The sequence below is a fragment of the Miniopterus natalensis genome, chromosome 13 (genome assembly GCF_054644295.1).
Source record: "Miniopterus natalensis isolate mMinNat1 chromosome 13, mMinNat1.hap1, whole genome shotgun sequence".
In the NCBI taxonomy this organism is placed as follows: domain Eukaryota; kingdom Metazoa; phylum Chordata; class Mammalia; order Chiroptera; family Miniopteridae; genus Miniopterus; species Miniopterus natalensis.
In genome coordinates, this window is record NC_142093.1 from 37,955,179 (window position 1) to 37,977,018 (window position 21,840).

The 21,840-nt window shown below is 38.9% G+C and overlaps 1 protein-coding gene and 1 pseudogene across 1 annotated transcript; one reads left to right on the forward strand and one right to left on the reverse strand.

Annotated features, from left to right (window-relative positions):
- Nucleotides 1-4,790: 4,790 nt before the first annotated feature.
- LOC107545955 (small ribosomal subunit protein eS6-like) lies at nt 4,791-5,719 on the reverse strand (annotated as a pseudogene).
- A 694-nt stretch (nt 5,720-6,413) lies between these two features.
- GKN1 (gastrokine 1) lies at nt 6,414-11,258 on the forward strand. The gene is made up of 6 exons (XM_016224176.2): nt 6,414-6,449; nt 8,109-8,162; nt 8,251-8,388; nt 9,341-9,451; nt 10,349-10,496; nt 11,167-11,258. Exons 1-6 carry the CDS (start codon nt 6,438-6,440, stop codon nt 11,256-11,258), a joined length of 555 nt encoding a protein of 184 aa, XP_016079662.2. The 5' UTR covers nt 6,414-6,437.
- Nucleotides 11,259-21,840: the final 10,582 nt, after the last annotated feature.

Sequence of the window (21,840 nt, forward strand, 5' to 3'; positions counted from 1 at the left end):
TCATAGCCTAATAGATATACAAGATGCCCACCAAACATCATCTGCATATACATTTGTTCTATTTTAAAGTGAGTCACACAATTTTAAACACTAAATAGTGTCTACATTTCTTAAATATACATACTTGTTTAGATACCTCCTTTTATACGTGCCTTATGTTCCTTTAGGAAGGGACCAAATCAAGTTTAAAGGTGTGTCAATTACCAAAAAAAATCAAGTGATTGCTTTTCTAGAGAAACACCCATGGCCACCAACTACAATATTAATTTACTGGGAGGAGCTCAAGGGTGTTGGAACATACCACACAGGTGTGAGAAAGAGAAAGGGGCCTCAGACACGCAGGGATACATCTGAACACAAAGGCCAGGGAGAAAGGGAAGTTTCAAGTGGCAATTGGTGAGTATTAAATTCACATATCTCAAGCTCAGTGTGTAGCAAATTGTAGTTTCTTGATAAGGGAAATAATTCTGACTCAATTTGTTCCTGTCTAATTATGATGAACTGAGGTAAATCTGAGAGCGTTAAGAATCTTATAAGCTGGTCTCCTCACAGCCACTGAGCCCCAAGTTCACAGCACTTGGCCTCACCCTGTGACTCAGCCTGCAGCTCTATGTGTTAAGCCATGACACTTCCTGTACCTGCGCCCAGGGTCTATCTAAGGAGGTGGGGAGAGGCAGGAGGTGGGCTCACACATGAGCCACACCTCCAAGCCCTCGGGTGCATGCTCCATTGTCTCATCAGACTTTACTTACAAAGCACAGGTTCAAAAATAAAATTATGAAGAATTTCAAGATGGTACCCGCAAAGCATTAAACTCAAGCATGGAGCTCTCTTCTGAGCACGAGCCCTGTGCAGCTACACTGGTCGCATGTTCGTGCAGCCAGCCCTGTCTCTCGTGTAGATTTCAGGATCCTGGAGCATGAGCACTGATTGTCTTACAACTTTGAATCTTCTGCAGCACTTGTGCTTACCTGGAACATCACACTTTCAGGATGTGATGGTGACTCACTGTTAATTGAAAAATAAACCTGGAAGCTCAAAATTCCCTGAGGCTCCTCTGAGAATACTCATCAGAGTAGTCCGCCCTTTCCAGGCCTGACTGCCAGGGTGGAAGAAACACACCTTGAGCATGAGTGCTTTCGCACCATTTTCTCTAACCTGCTTCATAATGAACACTGAAGAAGGAATAAGTGCTCTTATATCTGAATGAGCTATGAGATCATTATAAAGCAACATGTTACTATCACTTTGTGATTTCTGTTCCTTGTAGGGGCACATTTTCTGCAAATCCTTGTCAGAATGGAAGTACTTAGCCAGGTTCCATTGTTCAACATCCTCTCTATCTCTACTCTCATATATTTTATATAAATGAAGTCATCACTCAGGGGACCTTCTTTTAGCAAGATTGTTCCAGTTGGGTTGTCTCTGGGAGTGGGGGGATCCAAAAGGTTTGGCAAATGCTATTGGACAGATGTGCAAGCAGCAACAGAAAGGCAGCGATGTCTATATTATTTTGGAAGGCAATGATTCCAGAGGAAACAGCAAAAGGACAGGGCTCTGTGATACCTCAGAAAAGAGCTCCCTCCACTTGGCTGTTATTTAAGAAGAATTTCTCTCCTCTACAAAAACAACTATATTATAAGCATGGATTTTCTAGAATTAGAAACTTTCTAACAATAGTTATTAAAATGTTAACTTACACCTTCAGATTGCTAATTTTTTGGATGTCATTCCTGGCCACAGATGTATATGGCAGATTTGATACAAGTACACCACTGCCACAAGCCCCGGGAGTTGAAGCCACAGGAACCGTAACTGGAGTCTTAGCTGCAGGCTGGTAAACCAAGACCATGGGCAGGGACAAAAGTTTCCCCTGAAGTGACAAAATGTATTCAGACCTCACAATGAGCCACCTGACTTGAGACCATCCCAAGGATCTTCAAACTGGTGCACAGGATGCTCAGGAAAACAACAATAAAGGCAAAGAGACTAAGACAGAATCTCTGCCTAAAGAGGCTTCTACACTCAAGTCTGATTTCCATGGGAAAACGCTAAAGATCCTCCAGATCCACAGTATCAGGATTTTATTCATGAACTGTATCCCATTTGTTCCACACAAAAGGAGTTCCCACCCAGTTCGACATGACAGGGTGTGGGGAAAGTGAGGCCTTGGGTGTGTGTGCTATGAGATAAAATGACCATAGAGCCTTGGTTTTTGGCATAGGCCCACATCAAGCTCTGTGGGCAGGGCAGGTCCTATTTACTTACTCATAAAGCGATTTGCCCCACACTGACCGTAGGGCACTGGGGTCACACCATCTCCTGGGACTTCCTTGATGCATCGCTATAGCCAGTGTAGGTCAGCACCTCTCCCGCTGATTCCAAAACTCAGAAATAAATAAATAGAATCCATATTTTTTATTCTGTAGCTTAAGCATCCCTTTTTATGCAATTACAATTTTTAAAACTGGGCCTATTGAGCATTATATATGTGCCAACATAGTCTAGATTCTATGGAGGTGACACAAAACAAGCATGGATATGTTCTGTCTTTCTCCTATGGGACAAGAATCATACAAAACATAGCTCTTGGAGTGAAAGGGAGCAAGGGACTTGCTCATGCTTCCTTAAGACTTTTGGCCTTGGATGAGAGACAAGGGTGGAGGTAAGGGTTGAGCATCCGCCCTAACCCCACCTACCCACACACACTCACAAACACATTCATACATACAACACACAAAGTACAGAGGAAGAGGGGCTTCTGATTTTTTGGTGCCACTAAAATAACAATATGTATACAGAAGGAATTTTTTCTCTTTGACCCATAAGAAACCTAAATCCTGGAGGGCAAAAAAGACTCACTGAAAGAAGAAAGAAGAACAGAGTCTAAGTCTCTTGGCTTCCAGTTTCAATCAGTAGCTCCCCAAATGGATTTTCCAATCCAGGGTACATCCTCAGAGGTATCACATGTCCCCCAGGGATGTCAACATGTGTTAGAAAAAATAAATTAATAAAAGGAAAAACAACTGGGGTCTATGGCCATTTAAGTTGAGAATCTGGATGAAGCAACATGACATAGATTTCTCCTCTACAGATTTCTTAGTACATTTGATCTGTGAATGTGCATTGTCCATCTCCAAGAGAGGGATTATTGGATCCTGCACTCTATCTCTCTATCTATTTATTTGTCATGGAGCATTTCACGGGCCCATTGTAGAAAATGTCAACCTCAAGTCCTTGGTAAGGTATGATACGCACAAAGTGCTCTAGGCACTGCACCCATGTACAAAAATGACTACCCGTGGCTGAGCAGAGGCACCATGCTCTCCACTCTTTGACTTCGGAGCCATGTGACAGTTCCCAAAGCAGATAAAGATGTCTTCATACATCTGCTTCCCATCCCAGGCTTATTGATCTTTTGCAGCTAAAGAGTGAATTTGAAAGAAATTTATGGACACATTAAAAACATAAATGAAATCTTACCACCCATACCAACATTTTGAAAGAGTGAGTCAAGCTTTATAAACATGTAACCACATGCTGTGATTTCAAACCACTCATGAAAGGATAATCATGGGCTCAAAAAGGTTTCCAAAGGGGAAATTTATAGATGATCAATTAATGAAATAAAGTTTTCCTCTTCAGCAATTTGATTTACTAGTGTAAATTTGTAGGGAAGAACAGAAAAAAATTAAAACTTAAATTCACCTCCTGAGCATTTACTTGTTTGCCTGTGACAGTTTCTACTATCTGTTTCTAATGAAAACATTTTTTAAATTATTTTAACATAATATCTGAAAAATAAATTATCCAGAAGTAAATAAAGGGACAGAGAGTTCTTTTATTTTTATTTATTTATTTTTAAAATATATCTTTATTGATTTCAGAGAGAGGAAAGGAGAGGGAGAGAGAGATAGAAACATCAATGATAAGAGAGTCGTTGATCCAGCCCACAACCCAGGAATGTGCCCTGACCCAGAATCGAACCCTGAGCGCCTGGATCCTAGGTCAGTACTCAACTGCTGAGCCATGCCCGGCCGGGTGAGAAACTTCATTTTTTCCTGGAACTATAAAAGAACTCTCGCCCGGCTGGGCGTGGCTCAGCGGTTGAACGTCGACCTAGGATCCAGGCGATCAGGGTTCGATTCCCGGTCAGGGCACATGCCCGGGTTGTGGGCTCAATCAATGACTCTCTCATCATCGATGTTTCTCTCTCTCTCTCCCCCTCTCCTTTCCTTTCTCGGAAATCAATAAAGATATATTTTTTAAAAAATAAAAATAAAAAATAAAAAAAATAAAGTTTCTCCTAGGAGAAAATATGATAGAAGCAGTGGTATTGAGCTGGGCCTTGAAAAAAATGAACAGCAGCTTAACAATTAAAGAAAGGTAAGGGGTTGGCACTCCAGGGTGAGAGAACAGCATGTGTGCAGGCATAGAGACATAGAACATCCCAAATATTCCAGGAATGATGAGAACTCTGGTGGAGCTAGAATGTAGGTACATGGTGGAGACTGACAGATACAGTTTGGTAGGCTCTGAGAACCTTATTATAAAGAACCCTGGATGCCATTCCATGAGTTTAAAGTTTATCTCATAGGCTTCCAGTGAAAGATTCTAATGATGGTAGAGGCATACATTGAAATATAAAAGATAGTAATGGAGTGATCATTTACTTAACTGTAAAAGCCTAGGTGAGAGGAGCTATGGGCAAGGACAGAGTTGAGAGGCATTGCTTTCATTTCTTTCTTTTTTGATGTCTGATCTTACCTATTTGTTACTTGTAGAAAATCTCATTTTTGTCTGGACTCAGACTTAGAGGTAGAAGCTCTCAGAAAAAAGAGCCTACATCTCTTGGCAATCTGTTCCTGGCATTTTTCTCTCTTTTTTTTAATCCTCACTTAAGGATATTTTTATTGGTTTGAGAGAGAGAGGGAGAGAGAGATCACTTGCCTCTCGTAGGTGCCTGAACCGGGGATCAAACCTGCAATCTTTGTGCATGGAACAACACTCCAACCAACTGAACCACCTGTCCAGAGCTGTTCCTGGCATTTTTCTTTGGCCTCCATTTTCTTGGCAGAAGTTTAGCATATTCTGGAGCCTCTTCCTTATTTTTCTTAGTACATTATTTCTCCAGAACAATACGCCAATATTTGTGTTGCAGAACATGTAGAGCAACAAGCCCCTGAATCCTGGGTGCTTCAGTCCTGGCTTTCTTACCTTCTTTGTTTAAGGGTTTTCTCACAAACATATTGGCAGACGTCATCTTCTTTAGACAGATTGAAATGTTTGCAGATTCTGCTAGCTCTTTTGGGCCCCAGGCAATGAGGCATAGTAGTATCAGTGGGACCAGGAATATCTCCCCACCACCACCTTTTTTTCTTCACAATGACCAAGTTGAGAACACTGAGATTGGCATCCACAATGCAACCCCGAACAGATATGCGCTTTCTATCTCCAGTCCTTCTTGGTCTATAACAGGGATGCCCCCTACTCAACAGCAGGCAGACAGGGCCATGGGTCAAGTCACCTGCTTCATGGGGAAACCTTGTTTGTTGTTCCCACCACTGATTCAAGCATAATCCTTCCATTCCTCATCCAAAGTGTTAGCAGCAACTTCTGTGGTCATATGCTTCTCATAAAAGGTACGAAGTTTGCATTCATCATCAACTTCAATGAGTTTCTGGCAGCCAGTGGCTGGGGAGGAGATGTTCAGCTTCATCCTCAAGTGGCTGACCACCTCTGTTCTTTTTCAGTGCCACAAAAAAGAACAAGAGTCATTTCTAAGATGAAATGACAAGGCTGAGTAACTAACTGGATGTAGTGGTCAGAAGAGCGGGCTGAAAGCAGCCCCCAGGCTGCCCAACCGGATAAATGGTACTATTGTGGAGAGAGCTCAGGGCTGCAGAAAAGGGGATAGGTTTGGTAGGGTTAGCTAATAGAACATGTTCAGCCTAAGCAAAACCATTATAATGGGATTGGATAAAGGTAAGGAGATGAAGTCATTCCCACATTCACACATGCTACCTGGAAGGCCTAGTGTGTCCACAATTTCTCATCTTTGGTCTTGTTTGGTTTTAGGGATTACTCCTTTTCTGAATCTGAGTAATATCAATATATAAAATACCCACACCCACACTTCATTTGGACCAAAAGTTATCATAAGTCATGTTGAGTTTGTTGTGATATCTTCAACTTCAACAAATGATGAATCAGATTAACTCCATGTCAAAGTGCCTTGCCAACTAGGCAGATATTCCAAAGGCTTCTTGATATACTGGATCATGACATGGATATGGGAAATGAAGGGTGATAAGCCTTTGACTCCACCTGGTCACACCTAGCTCGAGTAAAGCCAGTCAAGTACAAATATGAGAAGGCTTCTTGTCTGAGTCCATACCTGCCTATCTTCCCCACTCCATCCCTTTGGTGAAGCCAAGATGAAGTTCACAGTGAGTAGAATTTTCCTTTTGAATTTATTACCTTATAATAGGAAACTGTCAACATTTTGAGCTAAGAACATCTGCTTCTTATGACAATTTCATCATAATGGAAAATTTTGTTTTAAAAATATCTCTCTTTTATTTTCATGGAATTCTGCCCTTTATAAGCATCTCTATAGAGAATGATAGTTATACTTGGATTAAGCAGCTGTCTGAACATCTTATACCATGCTATCTTTAATAAAATTACTATCTAGAGCTCCTGATTTAAGTCTGGGCAGAGAGCAAGCAGTCCCTAATTCCTAGAAAATGTCTGAACTTTCCCCTCGTTCTTACATTCCTCTTTTACCAAAACTCCTAAGTATGCTCAGGCAAGAGAAAAAGCATCTTATCAAAACAAATGAGTTAGAGGCTTACCTTCACATCCTCTGCTGTCAAATGGAGCTCCAAGTAAGAACTGCTTGCCTTGGACCCTGCCCATAGTCATTTATTCATGAAAACACCTGAAGCAGGAGCTAGTGAAGCATCTCACCTGTGGTTCCAGATAAAAGGCTAAGAGTGTAGCAGGTGGACCACAAAATTCTGCCAAAGTAACTTGTGTATCATGTGTCTCTTAATACTGCATGCACGGAGCTAGAATCTGATTAGTATTTTCATGTTTCAACATACTAAATACTAAAATTTATTACAGCAGACTCTGCTTCATAATAGAGTACAAAATCATTATTTAGAAATAAGTTTCAAAAACAACAAAGTTAAAAAAAAAGAAGTCAGATCTGGATGTCTCCTAGTTCTGTCATGAACAGAAGATACAATCTTGGCCAATACAAACTTGGTCAAGTCACTTAAAGTGACTTCTGAAGCTCAGTTTCCTCATCTGTGATTTCATCTCTTGGTACTTTATTTGGAGGCTAATTTTTACATCCTTCCTAAGCTATCAGGAGAAAAATTAAGCAAATAAAAATATTACCTTGAATTATCGGTGTAGTTTCCAAACCATTTTGTCCCAGGTAAAAAAAGTGAGAACAGGTACTCAGAATCAAGCACCCTGCATAAAGCTCTGTGTTTTGACAAGCAGTATCATGTACCCAGTGACAAATGACTAACCCAGGTACCCTGGGACAGTTATTGACTTCTCTTCTGCTAATCACACTCAATAGCCAGGCACTCCTTCCTTCACCTCTCAGCATCAGTATTCAACCTGTTTACAAATCTATTGCTTTTAAAAAAATTAAAATTAAAAAGACTACTTCTGCTATTAGGAAATCCAGGAAGGGAGGAAAGTATTTATATCAAATAGGAAAATTAACTTAAATAATTTTCAGATGTGATTCTCAGAACTCATAACCATTTTCATTAGCAAAATGAATATGCTATTCATTTTCAAATTTATTTTTTATTCTACTAACACCTTGATTTTTTTTCACAAGCCCTACATTAAAAATTCTAAAACTATATATCGCACTAACATAATTACTGTGAATAAGTAACCTACAATTCTACATTATCATTAAAACTTTCTATAGTTAAAAACATACAAGGTCAAAGAAGAACAGAGAGAATGCTCAACAGAGTAGTAAAAGTAGTAAATATTTTCTATGAGCTTGGATAGAGAAAGAAAGATTGTTTTGCCATGTGACCGAAGACCAATGTTATTTGTGATTTCAGATTTTCTTTGCTGGTCTTCTTGGTGTCCTCCTGACTCCTGCCCTTGCTGACTACGTAAGTCTCAGTTTTTAAAGCATGTTACCAAAATGTATTTGCAAAGAAATGTGACATTAAATCATTATCAATTTCTTATACACTTCAGAATATCGACATCACCGATAACAAGAACACGGCTGAAAGTGAGCAGCAGTCAGTGAGTGTCAACAGAGAACATAACGTGGCCAATATTGACAATAATAATGGCTTGGACTCCTGGAATGCAATCTGGGATTTCAATACTGTAAGTAGCCAACATGCAATTTCCATTCTTTACAAATACGAGGCTTCTTTTATAACTAAAAACAACAACAAAAAAAAGCCTGCTAACCATACAAAATTAAAAAGTAAATTCTAAGTGCACAGAAGCATAGTTATAAGTAAAAGTGCCTATTTTGCTCACCCAGTTTCACCCCCTAGATATAACTGCTGTTAATAATTCCTCACAGTCAGTTAAAATTCAAACCAATGAACAGCAGCTAGAATCCACTATGTTCAAGGCTTTGGTGGGGCTCTGAGACAAATACAAACGTCACTTTGCTTTGCCTGCAGATATCCTCAATACTGATCAAAGACCATCACAATATTACTGCTGCCAAAGCATAGCCTGTCTCACTCTATCTTCAATTTCCTTCTAAAAAGACGAAAAATGACATTTCACTTGTAATTCAAAAGGACCAAAGGAAATGAAAATGATAATATTAATTGGTAAGGGAAGAAAAGTAAGAAAACAAACAAATTTGGCTTTAGTTAGAAGACCCAGCTATGTATTTAACAAACTTTGTGCTTTTAAAAAGCCAACTCTTTATTGTTTGAGTTTTATCATCTGATAAATTAGAAAACTAATTCCTATCTTACCTGCCTCCTTGAAATGTTAAAATCAAAGGAGATTAAATGTGATAGTATTTTAAAGTTTATTTCAGCAAAACAGATATATATATAATGAGTCTTAGCATGCTAGAACCTGAAGATAAAGCAACGAGTTAGACACTCAGTCCCTGACACCTCAAAGATTTAGTGGCTTATCCTTAGAAATGTTAGCAATAAATATGACTGCAAAACAGGGCCAGATCCTGTGCTCTTATCCCAGTTCATCATCATCTCAGAGCTCCATTTCCCTCTGCTGGTGAAACTGGTTTCTGATGGGAAAGCCGCTTGCATAGCATACTCCTCACTGCCTGCCGCCTTCCCAACAGGGTTATGCCGCAGTCAGAGTGTTTCACAAGAAGGCGTGCATTGTGCACAGGATGAACAAGGGTGTCATGCCTTCTCTTCAAGCCCTTGATGAAATGGTCAAGAAAAACAAGGTAAAAATAAAAGTCTTTTTATTTTTGTTCAGGGTAGGTCTTATGATCTCCAGAATAAAGAGAAGGTCACAATCATTCCTCCTTGACCTCAGTAGTGTGCAACACGAAAGGGGAAGTGGAACGGGTAAGTGCCGGAGGAGAAGCAGCTGCCACCGTACTCAAATGCTGTGGCTCACACCTGCCCCTACAGAGGCTCTCAGGACATCTAACATTTGGCGTCACAGGAGCAAAACTCTGCTCATGCCAAGGAGAGCCTCAGCACTTCTCCAAGGACATTTTTCTGCAAGAATTGAATCAGGGATTTAGAAAAAAATAGAAGATACACAGTTAAGTTTGAATTTTAGATAAGTAATGGAAAATGTTTTTGGATAAGTATGTCCTATGCAATATTTGGGACATACTTATACTAAAGAAATGATCTGTTGTTTATCTGAAATTCAGATTTAACTGATGTCTTGTATTTTATCTGGCAACCCCAGCTGGGATGGGTAGGGAGAGGGGATGCATCATTCTTTAAAATGTTTGTCTGAGTTTATATTCCTATAACAGATAAATGGGTACCTTTCATTTATAGGGTAGAGAAAATAAATTGACTGCCTTCTCGGAAGCTGGTTATCATGTAGCCCAATCCAAGAATTAGGAGACGACCAAATGAGGCCCAAACTTCAGAATACATTTAGCCTCAGACTTCTGCTCATTTGAGAAGCTGAGGTTTCAAGCCAGCTAAATGCCTTGGGACCCTTAGAAGTTCTGAGATATACATGGTTGCAATTAGTTCTTCATTTTGATTACGGAAAAATTACAGCTAAGCAATACTGCCTGTTGGTCAATTCAACAAACCACTGGACTTAGCATTCATCCTCTCTCTTTCTTTTAACCTGTCTTCTCTATACTCAGCTTCAAGGTGAAGGACCAGGGGGACCACCTCCCAAAAGCCTGATATACTCACTCAACTCTGAGAAAGTCGAGAACCTGGACAAGTTTGGAAAACCCATCGTTGGCATGTGCAAGGGGGTTGCAACATACATGGCTGAAGAAATTCAAGGTGAGTAACCTCCCTATTGTGTGCTCCACATCAGTGCTGGTGGGGCTGTCAGGCTCTTCTCAAGTTTGTCCACAGAGAACACCAACTACTCAGAGGTGTCAAGGCTAATACTTACGTAGTGCTTGCTCCTGGCCATGCGCTATTCTATATGATTTAAGTACCTTAATTAATTTGTTCCTGGATGAGGAAACTGAGGCCCAGAGAGAGGTCACAAAACCCTTGCCTGGGTTATTTCTAAGCACTTTGGCTCTGGATTCTGAGCTCATAAGCATTCCAAAATACTGCCTTTCAAGGTGAATCTAGAGAACACTCAAGACATATTCAAAGAAATACATGAGTTACTAAATGAAAGGATAATGCCAGTAGAATCTATTGACTTTTTATAGCTCAAACAATCACTTAATTTATGGGCTTTCAAAGAATAAGTTACACAAAAGCAAATATCCACCTAAGAACCTAACCTAACAGCAATTTTCCAGATCTTTGAATCAGCTGATTTAATATTGATAGCTAGCTAGCTAGATCTTGAAATTGTCACAGAGCTAGTTTGGAAACTGGATGGCATCCCCTTCTCCCTACCCCTTACCCACATCCCCACACCCCCAGAAAGATCCTTGAAAAGACATTGATATTGTTTTCTTCTTTTTTTTCTTTTTTTTTTTTTTATCAGGGGCAACCTTTGCTTTTGCTTTATCATTGTGCTTCAGTACTAGTATACTCAAGTTGAACATTTCCTTCTGTGGAAGCATATCGGGAAAGTAAAAACAGAACAAAAATGTTGCTGTGGGTGTCGTCACCAAAATAGTCTATGCAGAAAAATATGGATTCTAATGGTTTTTAATCATGGCATTCGGAAATGTTTTCTCCTAATTATATTTGGTTTCTTTAAGTTTCAATAAAACTATTTAGTGCTGAATTTAGTTTAACCTAAAATTCCGTATGATTTCCATTTGATCAAAAGTGCAATGTCCTGGTAGCAAGTTGTCGAAGTGCATTAGACCCAACTATTAGCCTATATTCAGGAACTGTTTCTTATAAAGAGCCCCTTTAGATGTTTCAGATACTACTAACCACGGCTCTGGGAATGATTCCACGACCATCTGACTGCTCTGAAGACTACCCTATGGTTGTTGTGCACAGTAACGTTTCAGATCAGCAAGGGCAGAAATTCACTCAAAGTAGCTTAAGCCAGAAAACGGGGGTTTATTGCAAGGATATCAGGATATCTGAAATAATCTGAGGGTAAGGAAAGCTTCTGGTATCAAAGAAACTGGAGACAGGAACTATATTGACACCAAGACCCAAGTCTCCTTCTCTCTCCCTGAAGCCACGTGCTCGCTCTTCTCTGCTCCTCTCTAAATTCTGCTTTCCTCTTCTTTCCATCTGGCAGATGGCTTTTTCTGTACTCATGGCAGAAGATGGCTGAACCAAAATATTAGCCTCACCTCCCATGTTTACATGTCTTTCCAGCACAAGAAGTAGTACCTAATACTTTTGAATATCAATTCCCATTTTCGCGGACCCTGTTTAGTTCAAGAGTTCACTACCTCCACACAGGATGGCCAGGGAAGTGAAGTCACACAGTCCACATACAACACTGGGGTATCCAGTGAAAGAGAAAGATCTCAAAGAAAATAGAGACTCCAAATATTACGTATTTTCTGTTTGTTTGTTTTTCTTTATTTAGATCATTTTTTATTTTTTAATTACAATTGACATGCAACATTATATTAGTTTCAGGTATACACACCAGTGATTAGCACAATTAGTAAAAAACATTTTTAAAAATCACTTCTATATATTTCCTTTAAATCCTGGATGTCATAAAATATATATAATCCATTCCCATGTCTTCAGATGGGATATCCCTACATACCCCTACCAAACAAAGACTTGAATTTCCACCATTTGAAAAACTGCCAATATTTACCATCCTAATTGGGAGGAAATTATAATAATTGTCTTTATCCTGAGGCAATTTTATTGCTGTTCACATGAAGTGTACTACCAGTGTAGAACTTCCATGACATCCGGAAGGCATGAGATGTGGAGCCCTACCAAAGACCCATCAACGATCAAGGACTGGGCTACTGCCTTACTGTGGGTGAGAAAGAAGTAAAACTGTGACTTACACACTGGATACAATGTCACGTGGCCGATTTTGGGAACTAGTGAATCCCATGTTTTGTGGAAGAATTGTTTAGTCACTATTTCAGGATAAAAAATTAAATTCATTAGGAAGATATAAGAATTCTAGGTTATACACACCTATCAAAATATATGAAGGAAAAACTGAGAATTTCAAGGATAATTTTACAATCTCACTATATACTAAAGATTTTTTAACACATATCTTTCAATAACTGGTAGATGAAGCAGTTAAGGATATAAAAATTTTTAACACAATCAACAAACTTATTTTAATGAAGATATATATAGAACACTGCAAAATACATATTCTTCTTAAGCATCTATGGGATACTTACAAATATTGATCTTATGCTGAGGAATAAATCAGATCTTTAAAAATTTCAAATGATTGGTGTCATAAAGAACGCATTTTCTGACTTCAATTTAAAGTAGAATAAATAGTTCCCTCCCAATAAATCAAGATAGTCCCAATTGTTGTAAAATTGGGCAGCAGCCCTGGCCAGTGTGGCTCAGTGGTTAGAATATCGGCCCTCACACCCAGGGGTCGCAGGTTCCATTCCCAGTCAAGGGCAAGTACCTGGGTTGCAGGTTCAATCCTTGGCGCCTGTTGGGGTGTGTGAGGGAGGCAGCCAATCTATGTGTCTCTCTCACATCAATATTTCTCTCCCTCTCTCCCCCTCCGTCCCTTCCACTCTCTAAAAAGCAATGGGAAAAAAATCCTTGGGTGAAGATTAACAAAAAAAATAATAATTTTTTAAAAAGAAAAATCCATGATGAAAAAAAAGTAGAATATATTTTCAACAGGGCATTAATGAAAGCACTCCGTATCAAAATTTGTGAGTATCAGCTATAGCAAATTATAGCCTTAAAGGTTCATTTTGTAAGAGAAGAAAGTCTAAAAATTGAGTTAAGCATTCAGTTTCAAAAGTGAGGGGAAAGCATAAAATATTCAAAATAAAGAAGAGGAAAGAAATAATATAGACAATATCAGCAGTTAATAATATAGAAAACAAATACTAATAATGCTCAACAAGGTCAAAAATTGGTTCTTTGGAAAAACAGAGAATTCACAAACTTTAGGTAAAATTGACCATAGGTAGAAAGAGATAAATCACAAGCAATGCTATGAATAAGAGAAGGGTAGTAAGCTACAGAACACATAGGTATTAAGATGCTAATATAATGATATTGTAAACAACTTTACTCTTGTCTGTGTCTGTGAGTTGTTTTTTGTTTAATCCCTTCACCTTTTTTACCCAGCCCCCAACCTCCCTCCCCTCTGACCTGTCAGTCTGTTCTCTGTATCTATGAGTCTGTTTCTATTTTATTTGTTAGTTTATTTTCTTCATTAAATTTCACATATAAGTGAAATCATATGGTATTTTTCTTTCTCTGACTGCCTATATAAGATGTGCTCTGAAAATGTAGACACACACTTTGAATAAAGGCAGTGTTTATTGAAATACATTTTGTTCTCAAAATTGAGCTATTGGCTGTTAAAGTGTGTTTACATTTTTTTGGGACACCCTGTATATGGGCTTTGTTTTCTTATCCATTCAGCTACCCTAAGTCTTTTGATTGGAGCATTTAAGCCATTTACTTTTTAAAATATGTTTTTATTGATTTCAGAGAGAGGAAGGGAGAGGGAGAGAGAGAGAGAAACATCAGTGATGAGAGTCATTGATCTGCGGCCTCCTGCACACCCCCTGCTGGGGACTGAGCCTGAAACCTGGGCATGTGTCCTGACTGGAACTCAAACCATGACCTCCTGGATCCTAGGTAGAGCACGAATTGATACAACTGCTTTGAAAAATAATTCAATATTGTCTAATAAGCTAAAGGAGTGACTATCCTATGACCCAGCAATTCCACTCTTAAGTATGTATCCTAGAGAAATTCTTGCACATAGGCATCCAGAAACATGTGCAAGAATGTTCATAGTGGCAGTGATTGGAACACCAAAAAACTCGAAACAATCGAGATGTTTGCCAACAGTGGAATAGACAAATAAATCATCATGTGTTTACTTTGTAGAATACTAAACATTACAAAAAAGAAAACCAAATTAATCACAGCCAAGCACAACAACCATAGATGACTCTGAAAAATAATCTTGAGTCCAAAAAGAAAATTGCAGGAGAAAATATATTATATTTATCTAATAAGTCTCCAAACTGGCAAAACTAAACAACACACACACACACACACACATATGCATATGTGGTAAAACCTGACTAAAAGCAAGAAAATAACACAAAAATTTGTATAACTGTGTACCACTGACAGGGAAAGAAAGGTTCATGGAGGGACAAATGGAAGACTTCCAAGGTAGTGGTAATACTTTTTCTCTCTCTCTCAAACTAGATTGAGAGGCAAGGGGTTCATGAGTGTGTGTTATATCATTAGTCTTTATAGTTTACATACATATTTAAAGTCTTTTGCACATAATACTTAATTGTAATTTTAAAAAGTGAGATAATATGAAGACAATTATAGGGTAAACTTGTGTGGATGGAAAGGAACTGCTCTTTCATTCCAACATCAGGCAGACGCCTGTCCTCTGTTGCTCAATTCTGAGGCTGGTGGTTCCAAACATTCAGCCTTTGACCCATGTCCCTGGAAGAGTGGTGTAAGTGAAAATGAGTTCATTCAACACCAGGATGCCGAGAAGTCTGCAGGGAGAAGCTGCTGCTGTTCCTGGCTGTGCCAGGGCCAAGCCCCGCTGTCCACAGGACTCTAAATCATGGCTTGGAAGCCTGCAGTGCAGCTTCCCATTGACAGTGTGTTTGGCCGTGTGAATAACCTGAGTAGCTCACACCAAACCATGTCTCACCCTAGCACTGAGGCTCACCAAGGTCAGAAGGAGGTGCTGGCTGGCAGGGTCATCAGAAGTTTTAATGACTTCATACCCCCAAGAGGCACCAGATCGGAGCAGATAATATCCTGTTACAAGCCTGATCTAAGAGAGAAACATTAACAGAAAATATTTTAGATAAGTCCTTGCCCATTATTAGAGTCTCTTTCTGGTCTCCTCCCAATTGTACTTCTGACATAACTATGTAGTTTAAACGAAACCTCCAATAGTTGAATCTTTCCAGAACATTCACTAACAAACTTTAACCTAAAGTCGATTTTTCCAAGGTTCTTTCATATCAATAGATACATATATCTACTTGCTAAGTTTTATACTTCCCAAATATTGAAAAGCTAGAAATAACCAATTTAGAATATCAAGAAGTAAAACCAAATACAAACATAAGAGAAAGTATGCCAAACCTTACCTTTCAGTCACTCCTACTCAGATATTGAAATTAGCCTGCATCTATTTTAACCATCTCCTTTCCTAGTATTATCTTGATCTACAAGATTCAAATCAGAGAACATAAGTTACAGCTCAGTCCCTTAACTAAGAGCATCATCAATATCACATCTTATTTGCAACTCTATATTTATCACCTTCCTTCCTTCCTTCCTTCCTTCCTTCCTTCCTTCCTTCCTTCCTTCCTTCCTTCCTTCCTTCCTTTAACAAGTATCATCGAGTGCCTCCTATGTGACAGACTTTCCTAGGAACTGGAGATAAAGCAGGAAAAAAAAATTAAAGTGCCTGTCTTCACGAAGTTTACATTCCAGTAGTGGAGAAAAGCAATAAATAAATAAATACACAATATAAATAATAATGAATTGTTAAGGAGGGAACAGAATAATGGGAGGGGAGAAAGAGAACCATCAATGGAAGATTGAGGTGGGGGAGGGGTTGCATTTACATTATACAGGAAGACGTGTAAAAAAAAATATTGCTGGCCTCTCTTCTAGGTTTCTGGGAGGTAGTCTCTAAACCTTTGTTATCCACAGTGGTCTCCTCAGACCACACTGGATAGCTTATGCTAATAAGATGACTCATGGTGGCCTCTTAGATAGTTTCTATGAAGGAGATGACTCAAAATAGGAGCTAGTTGAGCCAGAAAGACCAACCATGTGATTGGAGGGTTTAGGCTTTGAGCCACATAACATCAGCCTGACCTCAGGGGTGGGAAGAGGCTGGAAATTTAGTCACCTGACCAATGATTCAATCAATCATGCCTATATAATGAAACCCCAATAAAAACTAAGGACATCAAAGCTTGGGTGAGCTTCCCTAGTTGGCAATACTCCACATCAAATGTGCCAGGGAGCTCACAATCCTAACTCTACAGAGAGGGGACAAAGGAAACTTCATCAAAACAAAAAGGCAACCAACCAAATGGGAGATGTCTTTGCAAACAACAGCTTGGACAAAGGGTTAATATCCAAAATATATAAAGAACTCATATAATTGAACACCAAACAACCCAATTAAAAAAAGAGCAGAGGACTTGAACAGACACCTCTCCCAAAAAGACATACAAACGGCCAATAGAAATATGAAAAGACATTCAACATCACTAGCTATTAAGGGAATGCAAATCAAAACTACAATGAGATACCACCTCACACCTGTTAGAATGGCTATTTTCAACAAGTAATAAGTGTTGGGGAGGTTGGGGAGAAAAGGGAACCCTCATTCACTGCTGGTGGGAATATAGACTGGTACAGCCGCTATGGAAAACAATCTGGAGATTCCTCAAAAAATTAAGAATAGAGCTACCATATGACCCAGCAGTCCCTCTCCTGGGTGGCAGGGGATAGGACTTGGACATATCTTTTTTGAAGACCCAATTCAGCTTCCCATGAGGAGACTGAGAAACTCACAGATTGGCAGAGACTAAGGAGATATGATGACTAAATACAATGTGGTCTCCTAGACTGGATCCCAGAACAGAAAGGGGAACATTAAAGAATAAAATGGTAAAATCCAAATGAACCCTGTAGGTTTGTTAATAATATTATGACAATGTTTGTTTCTTAATATTATTTAACACTCTCTTCTTAATATTGTCTTAACATTAATTTCACCCTTGTGATCATTGTGCCAGGGTTATGTAAAATATTCTTTCATTTTATATTAGAGGAAGCTAGGTATATAGGAACTCTCTGTACTATCTTCACAATTTCTCTATAAATCTAAAATTATTTCAAAATAAACATGAGTCCAGTGCTTTTTCTCTCACACATTTATTCACATAATGTCATTCATTGAGAGAGAAAGCATAGAATATAAAAGAGAGAGCTTTAATCTGGGTAAATATCAAAAGTGAAGTCTTAAATGAATGTCTCTGTTCTCCCTGTGAAGAGTATCAAATGTTACAGCTTTAGGATACAGAGTTCCAATCCCTCTCATCATCACACATGCACACACACATGCACGCATACGCAGAGTTAATATCTATGAGACCAACTCCCTCCCAGGACCTTTTGAATCTTTTAGCTAACCACACAAGGCAGTTACATCAACAATTCTGTCTTTCATGCTTGAGCTCTACTGATGGGCCCTGCCTCTTCAGTTATTTTTCTCTTCAGTGGAAATTGCTCAAGAAACAGTAAAACTCAACACAGCAACCCCCCTCTCAATCCACAAACACCCCAAGATCAAAATTGTTAACAATCTCTAAGAATTTCCTAGGGAAGTAATATAAGCAGGAACATTCTCACTTAGGTCCCTAGAAACTAGTCTCCTCCAACTCACCATCCCATTAAGGCAGGGTAGGAGCTTGGTCACACCTGCCTGTAGTACCAGTGTAGCAGACAGTGTGGAGTGCTGGACTAAGGAGAGCTCAAATCAAAAATTGGTCCTACCCTGCCAGGTGTGGCTCAGCAGTTGAGCAGCGACTTAGGATCCAGGCGATCGGGGTTTGATTCCAGGTCAGGGCACATGCCCAGGTTTCGGGCTCTATCCCCAGTAGGGGGTGTGCAGGAGGCAGATGATCAATGGACTCTCTCATCATTGATGTTTCTCTCTGTCTCCCTCTCCTTTCCTCTCTCTAAAATCAGTAAAGATATATTTAAAATAATAAGGATAATAATAATAATAATTAATAATAATAATAATAATAATAATAATAATAGGTCCTTAGGTAAGTTAATTTAACTGCTCAGGCTCCAGGAAAAGAACATAAGGCTAATAATGCCTACTGCATTAGTCAACAACCGTAAAATCTCAGTAACATTCAATAATAAGCTTTTTTTTTTTTTTTAACCATCTGTGATCAGCTAGCTGAGAATTGGCTGATCTAGGCTTGGCTTTGCCTGACTTAACATCTCTGCATTAAGTTATAAATCCAGCTGGCTCTGGTCTGTTCCACATGTCTCATTCTGGGTCCCTGGTGGAAGACCCGGCACCAACCTGGAAGAAACTTTTCTCATGGCTAGGGCAAAAATGCCATAGAGCATAGCCAACCAAACAAGTACACTGCAAACCCAATTTGCATCACATCTACTGCTTGAAGTGCCCAACTTGGACCACTCCTTTTGGAAACTGAGTCTCCAAGCTGTTAGAAGCCCAAGCCACATGGAGAGGATAGATATACATGTTACAATAAAAAACTCTACCTGAGCTCCCAGCCAATAGTCACCATCAACTTCCAGCCATGTGAGTGGGCCATCTTAAATATCCAGCCCAAATGATCCTTTGGATGACTGTAGCCCAGCTGATATCTTCTGCAGCCATGTGAGAGACCGCAAATGAGAAATGCCGATCTGAGCTCCTGTCAACCCATAGAACCATGAACAATAATAATAAACTATTGTTTCAATTCATTACATTTTGGGGTGGTTTATTTTGTAGTAGTAGATGACCAGAATGCTCACCAGTGTAATACAATATCTCCACTGGTAACTGAGGCCATGCAGGACCCTGGTGGACAGAGAATCTGTCACTCTACAATTTTCCTTGTCACCCTCAAACTCATCCCAGCTCACTCTTAGTGCTATGTCCTGCGTTCCCTTTCCATCATTTACAAAGCCCCTTTCACAAAAGTTTTAGCATCTGTTCAGCTTCCTTTCCAGATCATTTGACTTCAAAGATGGTGCAGGTGTCCATAGTGTGAAGATTAAACTGGCAGCAATTTGGTCAGAAGTAGACACCCAGGTTTAAGCTCTCTCAGGGGCTGAAAGGGGGTGGCTGTTCTGAGTTCTGCACACAGGTTTATTTCCCCTCCTTCCCTCTTCAGGAAGACTCAGCCTCAGATGGACTGAAATGACCTTTAAGCTTCTGACTAGTAGATAATCTTTGCCTTTGACCCCAAACATACTTAATGTCATATTCAAGGGGCACTTGAATTTCACAAGCTCCAAGGACCGTAGGCCTGTGGGTAGGCATGTGCGGCTGAACAGAGTGCCTGAAGGTGCTGGCAGAATCTCAGCTCCCCCTTCCTCTTGAGGGTTCACCCTTCAAAGCCAGGGAGTGGGGTGTCCTCAGGAACCTACCAACATTCTTGGAAACAAAATGAAATTACCTCACTTTTATTCAAGTGACTCTTCCTTGTTCACTGGCTTTGTAGCTCTGCTCTGCAGAAGTAATTTTACAGTAAAGAAAACAGCACCCCTGTGTTTGAATTCAAGGATCTTTAGCCCTTACATAAGTCAAAGGAAGAAGTTTTATCATCTGCTTGCCTAACCATAATATGGTAATTATTTAAAACATATAGGTAGTTTGCAAATTGATGATACAAAAACAGGTGTGTTGGCAGTGGAGTAAAGAAATGTCGACTTAAGTACTTTGTTACACCAAGCACTATGTTTTGAATGGAATCCGGGAGATCCAGTTCCCAGGAACTCTTCTGGTGGAAGAAAATTGCACAAAAAGGATTATCATGTTTAAACTTAGACTTTCAAAACTTCTTCAACTCCTCATCTTCCCGCTTACAGACTTGTCAACATCCTTCCCACTATCTCAAAAAGTCACATGGTGGAAAGAGCACAGACAAATACTGTAAGTACAGGCCTACATTCTAGCTCTATTGCTTACAGGCACACAGATTTTTTAAGAAAGTTATTTGACCTCTCTGAGCCTCAGGCTTTCATTCATGAAATGAGGAACATGATATCAAAATCATAGTAGCTGTAAGTATTAAACGAAATCCAACACCAGTGACCCCTGAGGAACATTCCTGTCTTTTAGTAGTTCAGTTCCTTGGTCCATGCAAACCTTTCCCTCTGTGTTCTAAATCCCACCTTCCTGCCTCCTCATGCCAAGACCATCACCTCTCTCCTTCCCTCCTTCTATCTCTCATCTCCCATCTTTAAAAAAAAAAAATCCCAGGAACAAGCACACACAAAAACCTCCTTCAATTTGGCTTTGCCTGTTTCTTTCCCACCTGGGACTCCCATATTCCAGCTAGTGCCCTTTTCACAGCTTCACAGTTAACTTGTTACACTGTGTCCACTGTCTCCTTTAATCTACTCGTTTCTAACACTACTTGATTTGTAAAATTTACTTTAGAGCTCTTATCTACATAAATATTTTTCATAGTTGCCATCATAACTAACATATACTCTAAATTTTTCATGTAATAACATGAAATATTACTCATGTTTTACAGTTTTCATGTGTTTCATTTTAAAGGCCATGTAACATACCATTTTATTAATGATCCAAAATTTTTAATCATTCTCCTAATGTTAAGCATTATTTTATATTTTAATTATAACTGTGCATATATTTATGTGTGTGTATATATATCCACATATATATTAAAATAAACAGAGCACAGAGTAATTTAAAAACATTGAAACACCAAAAATCATATATATATATATATATATATATATATCACATGTATACACTATATATAACTATATATAATTTTCAGTGTTGTCTTCAATGTTTATAAATTACTCTGTGCTCTGTTTGTTTTTCAAACTTCTCTATTTTTTTCAGTTTTATTGTATAAATATCTCCATGTATTGATATATAGTCCATGTGATTGTTACTTTTACAAACAACTTTGCATTCCTTTGTGCTAATAACCCAATATAATGAAACAAATTTTGCAGAATTCCTTAGCAGAATTTATAGCAAAATCTGAAGCCTCTTATTTTTAAAACTATTGCAAATTTATACTCAAAATAATAAAAGCACATAGTTTAAAAGTTAAACTGTCTAAAAGTCTTATAACAAAATGTTCCCATTTCTTGCCCCTTTTAACTATTTCAGCTAATTCTTCTGACTTTTCCACATTGCCATATTTCTAAATGATATGTACATTGATATATATTGATGTATCAGTCTCAGACATTATCCATTGACTTTCTATTTTAAAGATGAGGTTTAGCTCTC

Bases quoted from the DNA above. Each gene is read 5' to 3' on its own strand.
- GKN1 (XM_016224176.2), top strand. The intron at 8,163-8,250 runs GTAAGTCTCAGT...TATACACTTCAG, and splicing joins CTCCTGCCCTTGCTGACTAC to AATATCGACATCACCGATAA. The intron at 9,452-10,348 runs GTAAAAATAAAA...CTCTATACTCAG, and splicing joins AAATGGTCAAGAAAAACAAG to CTTCAAGGTGAAGGACCAGG.